Here is a 15,887-nt window from a genome sequence, read left to right as displayed (position 1 = left end):
AGGAGTCAACCTTTCCCCTGTGCTTACATCTGCTCTGACAATCTTGCATGGGGAGTTGGATCAACTTAATAACTCCAGTGACAATGAACTGTGCTCCTCAGCAGCCCCAGTTCCAAGCAGTTACTAGAGCTGATGTCAGGGAACTGCCACAAATGCACAGGCAGGACTAGAAAACTGGCAACTCTTCATTTTGGCAGGAAAAACACATCAGTCATGAAATATCAGATATACTGATACTATTTTTCAGCATTATTTTTGGTTAGTCCCATCTTCATAGGGACAGTAAAAAAAATTATCATTCCCACCTTAGAAGTAAAACATTACTTAAGAAACTAATAATACTGTAATACTTTCTCCAGTTTTCTTGTCAGGATGAATTATTTTCCTTACAATTTTCCCCAGGTTCCTGTAACAAACACTTCCCACAGCACTAAACATTAACACCCTAACATAGTAGCTCAGCTTGAGGTGTCACAGCCTTGCTGCTACAAGAAAGTAAAAGTCAGGATCTTTATGGGAAGAGCTTCACAGGAGCTTCTACTCCCATCTTGAGATATAAAAATAGATGTGACTCTATAAAAGCTCCCAGCACTACCCACACAAAGATCCTGACTCTCATTTCTGTTTAACAGAGAAGCTTCCACAGCAGCAGCACTAACCAGAACTCTCGGAACATTCTTTAGTCTGGCAGCTGTCAAAAACCCTGAAAAATTGATCACTCTGTGACCGATCAATGTAAGGATCTTACACTTCTTACCTTCACTCACTTCTGAGTTTAGATTTCAATGTACTCAAAATGCTACCTAGAATGCTCATCTATGCTGTTTATGCCAATAAAAAAAAATTCCAGAAGGCTTCTAGAGCTAAGTGTGTTAGAACTGGTTATTACATGACGCTGATTATGGTAAGCAACCATATATTTAATTTTCTAGTTGGAATTTCCACTTGACAGCTTCACATAGCAATGTGCCAGAACTGGATATTAAGGTCTGACTGCATACTAAAGCAATTAACTTAATCCCCAGCATTTATAAGCATCTTAATTAAATTTATGGAATCGTTCCTCTCTCATTCCCATGCAACTAAACAGGAAAAAGATAAGCTCTCTTTCCAAAATTACCATATATGAATTGATGTACATTGCACATCTAGCAGAAGATAAAGCACTTCAGAATTAATTTAGTGTGTGAAGAAATTAAGTTTATCACAATATTTAAATGTGCTTGGAAATATGAGCCAGGTATGGAAATGATAAACAGATTCACCATGGTAACTGAATCACATTGACAAAATACCCCAACAAAATAAAGGGAGAACACAGTTAGTTCTATCAGTGATAGAATTAACTACAACATAATGGACTGAAGCCATAATGAAATCCTGAAAGCAAATTTTAAGTCCAGTCTTAAAAACATCCTGCTGAATCAAACTACCTATTTCCATACTCAAATGAAAAACTGCAGCCCTGATGCAGTTGCCACAAATACTAGAGTACAGAGTTGTGAAGAGCAGGAAACAGCACTTTAAGGGTGAACACAACATCATTCAGAACATGCAGCAGTTATGATTATCATCAAGAAGTAGCAAATGCTATTAGGACATTTATTTTAAAAGTTGTTTTTTAAAACACAGAATTTTGAAATCATAGATATTAAAATTAAGTAACTGGAAAACCCGAATCAGAAGTAGCAAAATCATATAATTACTGAAGGAAGCTGCAACACATGACATTGACACTTAGTGATAATTATTTTTAGGATGATATCTAACACTTCTATGACTTACCAGCAGTGAAGTCATTATTTAAATCTATAAAGGCATGGGAGTGTGGTATATACATTTTACTTTGAGTTTCCAGTGCAGGATGCCATGACAAGTTCCTACAGACAAGAATAAAAATACATTTCATCAATGTGTAGGGACTGTTAATCATGATACTATAGCTTAAAAAACAGTGAAACTTTAAATAAAAATGGGACAGAAAGCATGTTCTCCCAATGCTAAGACAAAATTCCTGTTTAGCTTACAATATACTCAGTAACTCCAGTAATTGCTTGAAAGATTCTGTGAGTTCCATTTTATTAATTTTCTAAAGCAACTTTTTTTGTTTTGCACAGAACAGTGTCACTAGCCACAAAGTTATAGTTAGTGCCAAGGCTCCTGAGACACGGATCCCTGTCCTCAGTTTCCTCAAGCAGCTTTACTGCTGCAAGTACTTCTGGAATTTACTTGCTGATTAATAAACATGAGCAGAAGTAAGCACATGCTGTTAGAGCAGCTCATGCCTGCTGCATGAAAATTCACTTTATTTCAGCTCACCTAAAAATCAACATATGAATTAAACTTTCACATTATGATGGACTACTAGCTAATTATGTAATTTCCCAAGCAGGTGATACTTTTATTTATTTATTTATAAATACACATACCCTGCTGGTTTCTGTTCTAAAAATGGCTGAAATTCCAGCACACCTCCCTGTTAGCAGTGATTTGAAGTGCAACAAATCCTTCAAAAGTCACAATATGACTTTCAGAACCCTTACCTAAAACACTCACGAAAATCTCAATGTGCACTATACAACAGCAGGTACAAATATTACTACTACTAGTTGGGAGCTGCTTTATTTATTCCAGTGACATTACATACATTTTATTGAAGTCCTTATCTTCTCTGACTAATTTATGGTAAGAAAATAAATAATATTCTGATTACTTCCCAAAGATCATAACTAAGTCTTAGAAATGTTAAAATGCATCCCTTAATCCAAAAGAAATAATTATTTTCTCTAGGTTTTTCTATGTATTCAGTCTTGAAGACTGCCACTGAAGTTAGTCATAAAGTTCTAGAATAAATCTTAAAACATTTTGGATTAAAATATAAAAGTGCTTTTCTAAGCAGATGACAAGGCTGTTTTCCATGAACAAGACATGGCTTATGCTATTACCTATAGCACTCAGTCTCATTTTGAGCTCTGATGAGTAATTTTATTTTTATCTTAAAGGTCCTGAAAGAATTTCTTCAACAAAATGCAACAAATCTTTCCCACTTCTCCATTTCTTCAAGAGCTCATACAATTTATTTTATATATAATCATTACAAAGTGCTCAGAAACATCCTTGTGAACCTGAAATCTGTTTCATAAGCCACCAGTACAAGGATGGTGATAGAATTCAAGTTGGGATTAATGAACAAAAGCACACTGCCAAGAAGGGCACAGCTTCCACTGACACAGTCAAATGTTATTTATCCTAGGAAAGGAAAAGAGACAGGAACTACAGGTATAAGGTTTTTTATTTTCAAATTATAGATTTTAAGTTCTTTGGCATCCTGCCCAATACTAGACTTTGCTGCTCTATATTACTTGGTTACAGACTGGTTCTTCTGAGCCAGTAGAGCAAATCTTTTGTTATATTTTGAGTTCAGCATTCATATCCAAAACAGTTAAAAATAACCATTTTCACAGTCCTTGTTAAGCATTTAAGTATGCCATTATTTTTACTCCAGTATTTGATAACTGGGCCCATTCTAGAAATTTCAGGGCTAGCAGAAATTTAATCATGAAACTTAGTCCCCTTTGCTGCAATTTCATCTCATAAGGCTTCAGTCAGCTTCTATCTGCTCATGAGTGGCCTGAGGCATTCCTTAACACAAGGGATGTGATACAGACATCCCTTGTATGCACACTTATGCTGCTACTCAGTTCCCTCTGCTTTATGCCACCTCAGAAATCTCTTCCTCTTTATTTACTTTATATATATAGTCCAATACTTTTACATCCTGCACTTCCTGTGCTTTTGATTTCCAATGGTGCACAACCTTCCCATTACAAATCATTTCCCAGCCAGATGAGAGCGTTTTGTTAAGTTTACCCCAAACATCTGCAGATTTTTCTTTTGCCATCCATTTAATTATAAGATCTATTTCAGTAGTTCTTGCATCAACCTGAAAGCAACTTTTATACAGCACAAGTTCCATAACACAGATTATAACACTAAATATCCGAAATGTACTAAACAAATGGGACTGGACTATAACTTCTAGGAACTAATTGTTCCAAGAACCAATTTTGCTATTTCTGATGTCTATTGTCAGTGGCTTTGTTTTCCCAGCTCTCATGGAATTTCTACTTGCCCTACAAAACAGCACTTTAAAGAGCAGATGAAGAGTGTCACGGAATAAGAAGATTCACATACAAATCCTACACTTCAGTGGAAGTGGATACACAATGCCCAAGTTCCAAAGCCATGCTGAGCCCTCAGCTTACCCTCCCAGCAGGATCTGTGGCTTACTCGAGTCACTGGTGACACCAAACACATCAGGAATCAAGTCTCCATTGAAGCTGAAAATGGAACACAATGTCAGTGCCACCTCAGTCCCCACAGGAGTTCAGACCACCTGTTCTCAAACTCATCTGTGCTGGGACATTTTCCCACTGGGCCGTGCAGAGCTCTCAGCTGTGGCTCTGAATTTTGGCTCCTGTCTGAGCTGCAGTAAAGGTCTGTCAGTGCTTCCCACTCTGCCTGTGCTTTGCCTTACAGATCTACTGCCCTCCACTTTTGGTCAGCATTTCACACACAGGCAAGCACGTTGTGAAAGGGACATTTGCTCATTTTGGTAAGCCAGTAAGGTTTTTGCTTTACAAAATTCACTGAGAAATGAATGGCTTTTTTAATGAATACTCACAGTACTGAAATGAAAGAAATTAAAAGATCATGCAGTTACTATTGCCAGGATAATATAATATACAACAGAGAGAATTGTAAAGATAACCATTTTGGTTCATCATCTATTGTTGGATCAGTTGACATTACACAAACCACCCTGTTCTTAAAAGATAAAGAACATGAGCATATGTTTCAAATTTTAGCATTAAAATATATTTAGGTTGCTCTTAGTCACCATTATAAACGTGATTTTCTTAAAAAGTAGGTTGTACTTACTCCATTACTAGAGGCTCATCATGAAAAGTCTTATTTAACACAGTTTTATGGTTAAGATCTGAAAAATGAAAATATTAACTTGATTCAGTTACCAATATATTCTGACATTTGCATTTGCAACTGAGACATAATTTTTCTATTAATTTAAAACCATCTGTTTTATGATTAAAAAAAGACACCACTTAATATAAAGAACTAAATGGCTTCCTGAATTTTGCAGTAAAGGTGAATTACAGTTAAAACACTGAAGGCTTTTTCCTTTTCCACTAAACTCCTCAACAAATTATTCCAAGTAGATCTTAGTGAAACCTATTTCTGTGTATGACTGCAATCACTCAGATACAGGAAAACTGAAACAGTTGGGATGAAGACAGGCTAGAAGTTTAACATTCATTGTATGTTAGATTTCTGTTTAATGTTTTGTTATTGTAAATAACATTCTTGTTAGAGTATTTGAAATAAGCAATAAAGGGAGACTTTCTAAATGGGAAGTGAGGACTAAGCTCCAATCAGGTTATCACCTTAGACTTCACTTGTACTTGTAATCCAAACTCCTTGCCAGATTATTCCCATTTCCCTTCTCTCTCCACAATGTTTGTCTTTACAATTTCCACATTTCATACAGCAGTCCCCTCCTACTGACTTGTGTGTTACACTCCTATTACCCAAGGGGACACCCCATACCTTGCCAGTGCCCTCAGCACAAACCAACCAACCACTGCCTGAATTTTTAACCTCTGACTCCTCCTCCAGGCCCCATAGCTCATTGTGTTTCCCTCAACACCTGGGTTTTTTTTCTGAAACAGAATAGAATAACTTAATCCAAGTCCTCATATTCTTCCCAATCCTAGAGATACCTGCTATTCACTTAATATTGATGCACTGCACTTTTCCAGGTTGCTTGTTTCAGCTCTGATCAAAGCCACAAGCAATGGTGTCTGAGGCAAACTTGCCTCACCTGTAACTATGCCATGACACAGTTCTTTACAATAGTGATCATTCTTCAGTAGTTTCTGTCGATTAAACAGTATTTTCTTTTGCTTATCTGTCCTTGTTCAAACCCTAAATTCCTCCCCAAACTCTTTCCTAGCAAAGTCAACAGAAAACAAAGGAGACCTCAAGAGTTCACACAATCCATAACTCTACCCCAAGACAGAATCAGCTACACCTTGAACAAAGCTAAGAAACTCCTGAAAAATCAATTCTAGAGGTCTTGAAAACTTTCAGCAATAGGGCCTCTAGAAACCTTTCTTCCAATACTCACTTTAGTGTGTCACTGTCTTTAAAGAATTTCGTTTAACACAAATATTATATTACTGGTGGTAGGTTTAGGGATGTGATTTTGAAAGCTGATGCACTTCAGTTCACAGCAGGTTCCCTGTGCATTTTAAACTGAAGATAAATCTTTTGAGATAGTCTTTGTGAAGCTGACATGCATGATGGGGAAGCCATGAGAAGCAGCTCTTCAGTTAATAGGTACTGCCAAATCAGAATAATGTTTGGTTCTATCTGTTGCATAATACAGTGCAAGTATTGTTCTCTTTCATTAATTATTGAACACAGTTTAACAGCAGGATAATACATGGGTGTGCAGCTGAATAGCTGCTAATCCCTATTTTAGTGCTAAAAACAATCATTACACTGTAAAAATGAGTTGTAACTTCTTGACAATACTTTGAATTAAGAAATCTAACAATCTTACTAAGAACCAGTCTCAGCAACTCACCCAAGGTTTGGTTGTGTCCCCAGAAAATAAACACTGAAAGTTCATCTTTGCCATGACTTGGGGCCTGGGTAGTGAGGAGCACATCCATTTGGGAATCTCCATCATAATCTCCAGGAACTACACTGGTTATGGTGACACCAAGGGATCTGGAATTAAAAACAAAAGCCCCCACACGCAAATAATGGTAAAAAGGTGTGCATGTAAAAAGCACTTGTGTAGTCAAAGGCTTGCCCTATTATTATTAGTTGGTCCAATACAATCTTACCCTTCAACAACCTGGTTTAGGATCAAGTCCTTACCTATTCCAAAAGTATCTCAAAATCAGGCACCTAATAGGCTGTCCTTGTCTAAGGAAAATGACATTTTAACTCTAAACTTTAGCTATCAGACATTCTTCAGCCATATCCTGTAAATGCTATCTACACTTCATTAAATCCTCACATTTGTTTAGAACCAGTCAACCAAAATGTGTTTCAGAGAGCAGGATCTTCTGGTTGCATTCCAAGAGCAAGAACATAAGGCAACAGGAGCTGTTTAAACAGCAGGAGTCAGGCACAGGTGGATTTTTTAAAAGACAATTCCATTTCCTCCTACCTTCTGCCAGGTCTTACTATTCCTTCCTACCTTTGTTTGTTCTATCTTTTTTTATTTGCTTACCTACTCTGCTTTATACACACAAACACAGGTCACATTAAGGATTAAAAGCAGATCCTTTCTAATGATTGAACAAATTAGTTCCTTCCAAGACAGGAGGGAATAAGGAAAAATAAAAATATGTAGAATACAGAAGATGAAGCTGAGCTATAAAGGCATTTTAACTTTTAATAAACATAATACTACTGGTAAGCATTATTCCTAAGCAATAGCCATAATAATATAACAGGATATTGAAGCTAGACATATATGTATGTACATATAAACAGATTGGTTCACATTTATTAAAAACTGATGTTTTTTTAAAGGCCACATGTAAACTTGACAAAGGAACATCTCTGCACAGAAACACCAGAACACTCTCTTTCATATCTCTTCTAACTCAGATGATATTGGCTGGATTCCATTAGTAACTACAGCAAATGCATGAATTTCCCCGAAAACATGTCTTGGCATTGATACTAAACCTACCCACCACAAAGACCTATGTATGCCATGGAATGACAGTTTACCTCACTAGGAAATACAGTCCTGAAAATTCAAATCAACTGCAAAGATATTTCAACATATGGGTACTTTAAATACTGATTTGAGGACAAAACCTAAACCATAAATACTCCATAAGGGTTGGGAAGTAACACTTATTAGTAAACAACATGAATGACACAACTCATCTCCATAGACTGTCACGTGACCAACAAAACAAAAATGCATCAGGGCATGGATCAGGAAGTTGTCAAAGAACCAGAGCTGGAAGGACAAGAGAACAATGAGTCAAAGAGACAACAAGAGCACAGACAAGTGCAGCAGCTCCCCCTGAGAGCAGAGAGGCCCTTCCAAGCAAACACTGAACAGCCATACTCACTTCATTGGTAGCTTCACACGGGGCTTAAAGTAGGGCTCCTTCTGGTCAGCCAGAAAAATCACCAGCTCATTTCCTGCCAAGGCAAACAGACCATGAGCAACAGAGAAAGACTGGAAATGGCTTATATACAACTGCCACAAATGACCATTCCCCACAGCAGCAAGAACTTTCAAAGACATCTCATACCACTTCTTCCTCCTCATCCAAAAGGAGCACTTCTCCAGCACAACACAAAGTCAGTTGCATCTCAAAGCAATGCTAATATCACAAATCTTCTTTGGGGGTTTAGTGTTAGAACTTTCCCTCTGTTATTTTTATCACATTGTTTAAAATAAAACTTTCTGTAATGAATTAAGAAATATTACACATGGAAAAATAATAGGCAGCAGCTCCACAAAACTAATTAAAGCTTAAAAGCTAACTCAAATTAATTCTTTTAATACTACGTCTCACATAGCAGGATCTGATACTGCTTTCCCATGTCAGCTGTCCAAAGCACTTTAAAGGAAACTCAGAATTTACTTGGTTCCCTGCAGCATCTCCCCATCTAGAGGCAATGATATAAGTATTGTTTCATTATTTCAGAATAATCTAAATAAAAGCCCATATTTTATGTTGCAGAAATAACTGAAATTCAGGGAGCAAAGGAAGAATTTTAACTTCAGTGATGAAATAAAAATTTTCAGTCAGTAAACCACAAAACACACCTCTGTAAGTAAAATGTAGCTCACAGGGCAACAATAGTATTTTTTCTTTGCTTCATTCTCCAATAAACCCACCTCCAGCAGCACAAAATCATTCTCTATTAAAGAATAATTCTAAGGCTCCAAACTTGAGCTACCACAGTACTTTTTTAGAATATTGTTTTGTGGCAGAGTTCAGAGCTGGGAAATAGCAGGGAACACAAGGCTCCTGCCACAAACCTCTTGAGGAGAAGGAGAATCCAGCACCAGATGAGTAAATGACCAGGAGCCCTTTCAGAGAGGCCAGCTCAGGCCAGAGCGACACTGCCTGAGCTGCAGCCTCGCTCCTGGGGGAGGGAAAGGCCTGGCACAGGCCAGGGCTGGGAGCCTGGGGCTGCCTCACTGGGACAGCTCACCTGGGGCTGCCTGCTGAACTCAGCTCCCATCTCACACCTCTCACTCTCACCTGCCTTTTTACTGCTTACTTGGTAAAGTAATGACCAGGATCAAGCAGCGTTTTTACACATATCAGGTTCCAAGTTAGCTGCAACACTGAGAAATGAGATTTTTTTGGTCATTTAAGACGGACATATAAAAATTTCAGCTCAGTGTGTTTTGCGGAGAAAAGAAGAAACCTCACAACTTTATAAAAGTTGTAAAGCTCGGTATGTTTATTTACGGCGCCGGACGCACACGGAGAAAATTCTCCTCAAAAGGCATGCGTACCCCTGAAGATCTCAGGCCTCCTTTTATCCCCCTTCCAAATGCATATCCAGACAGTTTCACAATAAGTTCATACATATTCATTCCGCGTGACATTTATCGCCAGTTCTTCTTTATCAAAGGAATTCCTAGGTCGGGGGCAAATTGACCTCGCGGTCATTTCTGTTTTTCTTTCTCTGTCTCCAGCAAGTAGTTTTTCCTTCAGCTTTGGCCTCACAGACTTTTCATCTCTCCTAGACACTTCACCTAATTCAGAATGGATCTCTACTCTGTCTCAAGTGCTCAAGTCAAAGCAAATTAACTATTAAAAATTATTTATTACATGAACAGAAAATAGAATTACTATGCCACTACAATCAATCCTAAAAGCTGTTTGCAGTTCTGTATTCTTTTTGAGATAAGAGGACAGTAAGAAAAAATCAGTGCATTGGAGGGTGTGAAAAAACAGGAACAGTTTCCATACAAACAACAATTATGTAGATTAGAGGTCTTCAGGCTGTGACATATCTGTGTGACATATATCACACACACACACATATATATATGAAATAAATGGCACAGAAGTTTCCCAAGTTCCCCAGTGAAATGCAGCAGGTGAACAGGGAATGCTCACTCCCAGCAGAGGCATCAAGCATAGCCAGGAGCTGGTACATGAAAAAGCAACCAGCACGAGCTTCCCCACTGAGCTGTTACATGCACAGACTCACAAACAGCTAAGTGTACGCACAATTCCATTTATTTGTAGATTCTGAGTTTCAAAAAGTGACTAAACCCAGAGACCACTGGTACTTTGGAATTGGCCTTGCAATGGGATACTTCTGGATCCAGACTATCCCTTACATTCAGCAAGTTGACTATTTCTTACAAAGGTATCAGCACAACCTGAATTTCTTTTATTCATCTGAGCATAGGGAACATTACTCTCACTCAACTGAAGTAAGGCAAGATCAGAAAAAGAATATTTATCCAGGCAAAGGTCCAAGGCATCATCCCCATTTCTTTATTAAGGGTCAGGATTATTAGGACAAGGCTACTTTACACACTCCTGTTCCTCAAAATCTTGTGTCACCTCCAGTGCTCATCTCCTCATGCTGTTTACAACTGGCTGCCATAAATCCCCCCATTTAGAACTACTACCTTTTGTTTTGAGAGTATTCTGTAGTTACTTTTCACTAAGACTTAAGTTATGAAAAATAATGTTTGAATAACCATGTTATTTCAATCAGATTTTTACAGCAAGTACCACACAGGAAAATTATTTATCAAGTGCTGCTAAAGAAATCACAAATCTCATTCCTGAAACCTATAACTATTCACATTTTTATACACACTCATCTGAAAGATAAGAAAGTAAAAATTAAATCTCTTATCATAGACATTCATTTTAAATCTGACCATTTTTTTCAGTAGATGAGCCAGTGGAGCATTTCCAGGGAGCCATGCATTTCAATAACTCAACTAGATGGGAAAATCACTCATGCTTTACCAAAGCTACTCAGAAAAACATTTCTGAGATGGAAGGAATAAAAAAAGGTGAATCTGAGAATAGATTTACTATCTTAATGTGCTTCAAGAAAGTAAAATATTCTAAGATTAATGTCTGCAAATAACACTGACCACTGAAAATAAATCCTGATTTGAGGTCTCCCCATATCTGAAGCCTGAAGAGAAACATGTGGCAAGTGACAGCAACCATGGCACTTTAACTTTTAATGGTCAGAGTAGAACAATGTGCAATTTTTCCTCCACATCTGTGAAATGTTCATCTTTGTTTCCAAAAACAGAGTGAAAGCAGGAGCACAACAACAATTTGTGACCATTCAAGTTGTAGGATGAAGTCTCTACATTATTTCACAACCAGAAGTTCAGCTTTAAGGACAAATGCGCCCTATGTGAACCATTCTAGTGCAAATTGAACACTGTATGTCACACAGGAAATACCTGGAGCAAAACAAGTGTCAATTTCATCCTGCAAACAACGTTGTGCTCACCGCGCCGGCCCTGGCAGCACAAGCCCCGGCACTCGGGCCGTGCTCGGGCCGGTAAGGGTCAGACCGCAGGGACCAGCGAATCTATCCCCGGGAGCAGCGAGCCCATCCCTGGGAGCCCATCCCCGGCACCGGCGAGCCGCCGCGCAGCCCCAGCCCTGCCATCACCCCGCACGGGCTGCCGGGCCTCGGGGGCGGCGGCACCTGTGTCTGTCCCCCTTGGCTGAGGGACGGGGAGCCCAGCTCACACTGCCCGTGCCCCGCAGCTCACACCGCCCGTGCCCCGCAGCCCCCGGGCCCGCCGCGGCCCCGCACTCACCGCCGCGCACCACGAACAGGTCCGTCTGCTTGTCCGAGTTGAAGTCGCCGAAGGCCGCCAGGGTCCCGCGGGCCTCGGGCCCGAAGAGCTGAGCGGTCACATTCTGCAGGGCTCGGGCGGGCCCCGCCAGGGCCAGCAGGGCCAGGGCCAGCAGCGGGGCCAGCGGCGGGCACGGCCCGCGGGCCCCCATCGCGCACGGCCTCGCCCCGCCCGCGCTCTGACGGCAGCGGGGCGGGCCCGGCCCGGCGGCCGCGGTTTGCGGCAGCGGCGGCGGAGCCTGCGCGAGCGCTTTACGGCGGGAGCCAGGCAGGGCCCGCCCGGCGCCGCGCACCCGCGCCCGGGGCTCTCCGGGACCGCTCCGCCATGGCGGCGACTCACATGGCTGACGTGAGCTGGAAGATGCTGGAGCTGCGCGCTCGCTCCAAACGCTCAGGTCTGACCTCTTGGCTTGCCCGGGAGGAGGTCCGGGGACCCCTGTGCCTCCTGTCACTCACCGCCCCGCTCCCGGCCCGGCCCGGGGCTGTTTCCCCGTCCCCACAGCGGGTGGCGGTGCCCGGGCGGGCCCGGCCCTGAGGGGCGCAGGGGACAGCTGGGGGTGGCGGCCCCGCCCGAGCCCTCCTCGGCTGGCACAGCCCCCGGTGCCCTCAGGTGCCCCCTGTGCCCACGGGAGCAAAGGCAGCGTGTTCAGCACCGCAGCTGTATAAAGTGTTGCGGCTGGGGGCAGACAGTGTTTAGGGGAAAGTCCCAGCTCTTGGCAGGTGTCTCTTAGCTAAAGGTAACTGCTATACAGCGTGGGAATTCCGTGTTCTGAGCGTGGGGCAGCTCGTTCTGGCCTAAACCGAAGGGTGATGTTTGCTGAGTTAGCCTGAATTTCTGAACTTCAAAAAACTTAGAGTTTTGATTTTTTTTTTAAATTTGAAGTAAAGTACAGTCATACCAGGCGTTTAATTGTTGCAACGGGAAAAGTTTTCCAGAAGATCCCTGTGTTTATTTATACACCACACATGCTTGTAACACTCAGTTGTTGCTTATTTGCATGTTTGGTTAGTTTTGTTTTGCTAGTAACTGATCAGACACTGTGAGACCAAAACGGGGCTTAGGAGGGCTCCAAAGAATTGGTTGTTTAAAGTCTGGTACGATTAATTTGGCTTTAAAAGTTCAGTTTCTGCATAGATTGATTGGCAGTCCCGCGCTGGGGACTGCCCGCTGAAGGAGGTGTCCACTGGCGGCCGGTTACCATTACCGGGGCCGGGAGTGTGACTGACAGCCGGAGCGTGGGCTCTGCAGGGCCGGGGCGGGCAGTGCAGCCCCGGGCGGATCGGGAATCCCGAGCCTCAGGGAGCACTCGGGTTTGGGATTTCCCTACAGTGTCAGCCCTCGGAGCACACGGGTTTGAAGATCCCGTGCAGGATCAGCCCTCAGGGAGCACTCGAGTTTGGGATTTCCGCGGTCAGGCTCAGACACTGGGTTGGATTTCTACGTGTCAGCCCTCAGGGAGCACAAGGATTTGGGATCCCCTGCAGGGTCAGCCCTCAGGGAGAGCAGGGCTAAGGGAATCCCCTGCAGGGTCAGGCCTGCCTGCAGAAGGTGTTTGATGGTTTCAAACACTCCACGTTTTCTTTGCTGCTGCCTATTACTTTTTTGTTACATGTATAAAGAATTGTATTCTGAGCAATGACAGGTTGTAGTTCACTTCCATCTTTCCCATTGTTCAGAGATTGTCTAGAGATTTGTTCATGGCATTTTACATAACAACTGAATAAATTTGGTCAAGAAATAAACGTTATTTTTAGTTGAAAAGTTTTTCTGATTAAAGAGTTGATTTAAAAATCAAATTTTATTTAATGTCTTTCAGGTAACATTCATAGCTAAAAATAAGAATAATGTTCTTACATTTCAAGTTTACTGCTGCATCTTTATGTTGAAATTTGTATAGCTTCAGGGCTTTTTTCTTCCTTCCTGGCTCTGTCAGAAGGAGACATGGTTGGGATTGTCATAGAAAGTGACTGAAAGTCCCCCACATGTTCCTGGTTTGGCTGAGGCCTGTGCTGGAGTACCAGCTCACAGACAGCACTATTTTATTTGATTTGGGTTTTTTTTTACTAGTGTGCTTTTTGGAGTAAGATGTAGTAAACATGGAGTATAGACACACGTGCCTGAAATGCACCAGTGACTCATGTTTTATAGCCTGCAGCAATGGATCATGTAAGACTCAAATCCTGTAGGAGGGAATTTGTATCTCATGTTTATGTGTATTAAATGATGAATTACTTTTTTCCAGTAAAACCAAATTTTATTCAGAAATTTTCATTTCCCTTCCTGAAGCAATAAAATACTGTTTCATTTGTTGCTACTCTGATTAGGAGCAGATTCTAAATATAGTAGTTAATTAGTTAAAAGCCCCCAAATTTTTTCTTACTTTAAAAAAGATAAACTTTAAAGATTTGGAAAAACTTGTTATCATAATTACAGACACGTTTTTCCTATTGTATATTCCAAAGTGGAAGATGTCCTGCCCCTAATAACTGAGATATTCAGTACCATAAGTAATGTATATGACTGCAGGAAACATCACACATCCTGGTGTGGATTTCACGTGGGATGAAAGCAGCACTGTGCATAAGCAGAGTTTTAGCTCCTTATCACTGTTACTTAACACTTTAGTGTGCACTAGTTAAATCAGTATCTAGAAATATATCAGATGGTATTCATCACCTTTTGGTGTTTGTAGCTAATTCCCTATTGAATAAGGAAGCTCATGTCAATATCCAAAAGATGGATTTTTTGTAAACTGTGTCCTGTCACTCAGAAGGAGTAAACTACTAAGTTTTATGGAAGTAAAAGCAAAATAAAACCAAGAGGTCAGTGTAGAAGAAGGAAACATAAGATGTAATGAAAGTTTGTGCTGTGCACTGTGTTGTGTTAATAACTCCACTAACATTGCTTTCACTTAATTTAATGCTGATTGCCTTTAACATTTACTAAACAGTTTTGAAAATGACTGTAGCTTAGCCTGAGCCGTTTGTGGTTAGCTGCACCAATTTGAAATGGCCAGTTTGGATGATGACAGAGCCTCCTCTGCGCATGCTTTTTTAAAATTTGGTAAGTGTGCAGTTCTGTGTTTTGTTTTTGTTTGTGGCTATTTAATTCAACAAAAAATAATTGTATGTTTTGTTTCATGCAGTGTTCTTTGTTAGTAGCTCTTTAGCACTGTACAGTAGAACTTAAAACTTTGAATTCTTTCAGTAAAAATTTCTGACAATTGTAATCTACTTAGATTGAAATCTGCTATCAAATCTTCCTGTTTTGTTTGTTTAGTGTTCCTGTCAGTATCCCTCAGTGCAATCACCTCTGACCTCCCATTTCTCTTTTAAGATGACAGTCATGGGAAAGGTGCATTAGGAATGCTCTTTGCAATTGACTCCTAAAAAACCTCAGTGTGACAAGTTTAGAGAGAAATAAAATTTCCAGTCACTCAGTCACTGGTTACAAAGTTGGACATTTGGAAATTAAGTGGAAGCAAAGTAAAGCCCCCTGTCACAGCTTCTCCTCAGGTGCGGCAGAAGCTGGAATATTTGAAGCTGTCAGGGTCATTCCTGTGTGTTTTGAAGGGAGTTTGGGATGAGATGTATCCCTATCTGACACTCTGTGATGGGGGAAGCTCTTGGGTAGTCCTTGTTGAAACTCAGTAGGAGAACAAGTGTAAGGCAACACAACTGGGTGGCTTGGACTCCCCTGCCCTTCCTGTGGCTTTTCAGTTTTGCATCTCTGACCCATCAAAAAATGTCATGTGTTGACAGCATTAAAGAAAAATTACTCTTTCCTAATTATTGTAAAGATCTTTGATGTTTCTCCTTTATGATGCACAATAAACATGTTGGGTAGTTTTGACACCTATTGTTTTGAATTCTCAGAAAGGACAATGCCTGCCTTGAATATCCTGAGTGGCTTCCAGCCTTGCTTGTAGCATTTACAAGGCTTGTGTGGT

The 15,887-nt window shown here is 40.8% G+C and overlaps 2 protein-coding genes across 5 annotated transcripts in view; one reads left to right on the top strand and one right to left on the bottom strand.

Moving 5' to 3' along the window:
* The window catches only part of ITFG1 (integrin alpha FG-GAP repeat containing 1), a 74,231-nt gene extending 62,096 nt beyond the window's left edge, over nt 1-12,135 (bottom strand). Inside the window, exons 1-6 of the mRNA XM_064723365.1 lie at nt 11,900-12,135; nt 8,187-8,259; nt 6,668-6,813; nt 4,942-4,999; nt 4,266-4,340; nt 1,786-1,880 (exon numbers count right to left, since the gene is read on the bottom strand). Of these exons, the coding sequence (XP_064579435.1) occupies nt 1,786-1,880; nt 4,266-4,340; nt 4,942-4,999; nt 6,668-6,813; nt 8,187-8,259; nt 11,900-12,089 (637 nt within the window). The 5' untranslated portion in view covers nt 12,090-12,135. The remainder of the gene's footprint in view (nt 1-1,785; nt 1,881-4,265; nt 4,341-4,941; nt 5,000-6,667; nt 6,814-8,186; nt 8,260-11,899) is intronic.
* A 56-nt stretch (nt 12,136-12,191) lies between these two features.
* Nucleotides 12,192-15,887, top strand: part of PHKB (phosphorylase kinase regulatory subunit beta) — a 66,842-nt gene continuing 63,146 nt past the window's right edge. For 2 of the 4 annotated variants that reach the window (XM_064723364.1, XM_064723360.1), the window contains exons 1-2: nt 12,195-12,332; nt 14,889-15,001. In XM_064723364.1, the coding sequence (XP_064579434.1) occupies nt 14,947-15,001 (55 nt within the window). In that variant the 5' untranslated portion in view covers nt 12,195-12,332; nt 14,889-14,946. Of the gene's footprint in view, nt 12,333-14,473; nt 15,002-15,887 lie in introns of those variants that run through there. The other 2 variants (XM_064723363.1, XM_064723362.1) reach the window with 2 other exon arrangements.

The sequence above is a fragment of the Zonotrichia leucophrys genome, chromosome 11, assembly GCF_028769735.1.
Source record: "Zonotrichia leucophrys gambelii isolate GWCS_2022_RI chromosome 11, RI_Zleu_2.0, whole genome shotgun sequence".
In the NCBI taxonomy this organism is placed as follows: domain Eukaryota; kingdom Metazoa; phylum Chordata; class Aves; order Passeriformes; family Passerellidae; genus Zonotrichia; species Zonotrichia leucophrys.
This window is presented reverse-complemented; position numbering and strand designations above follow the sequence as displayed.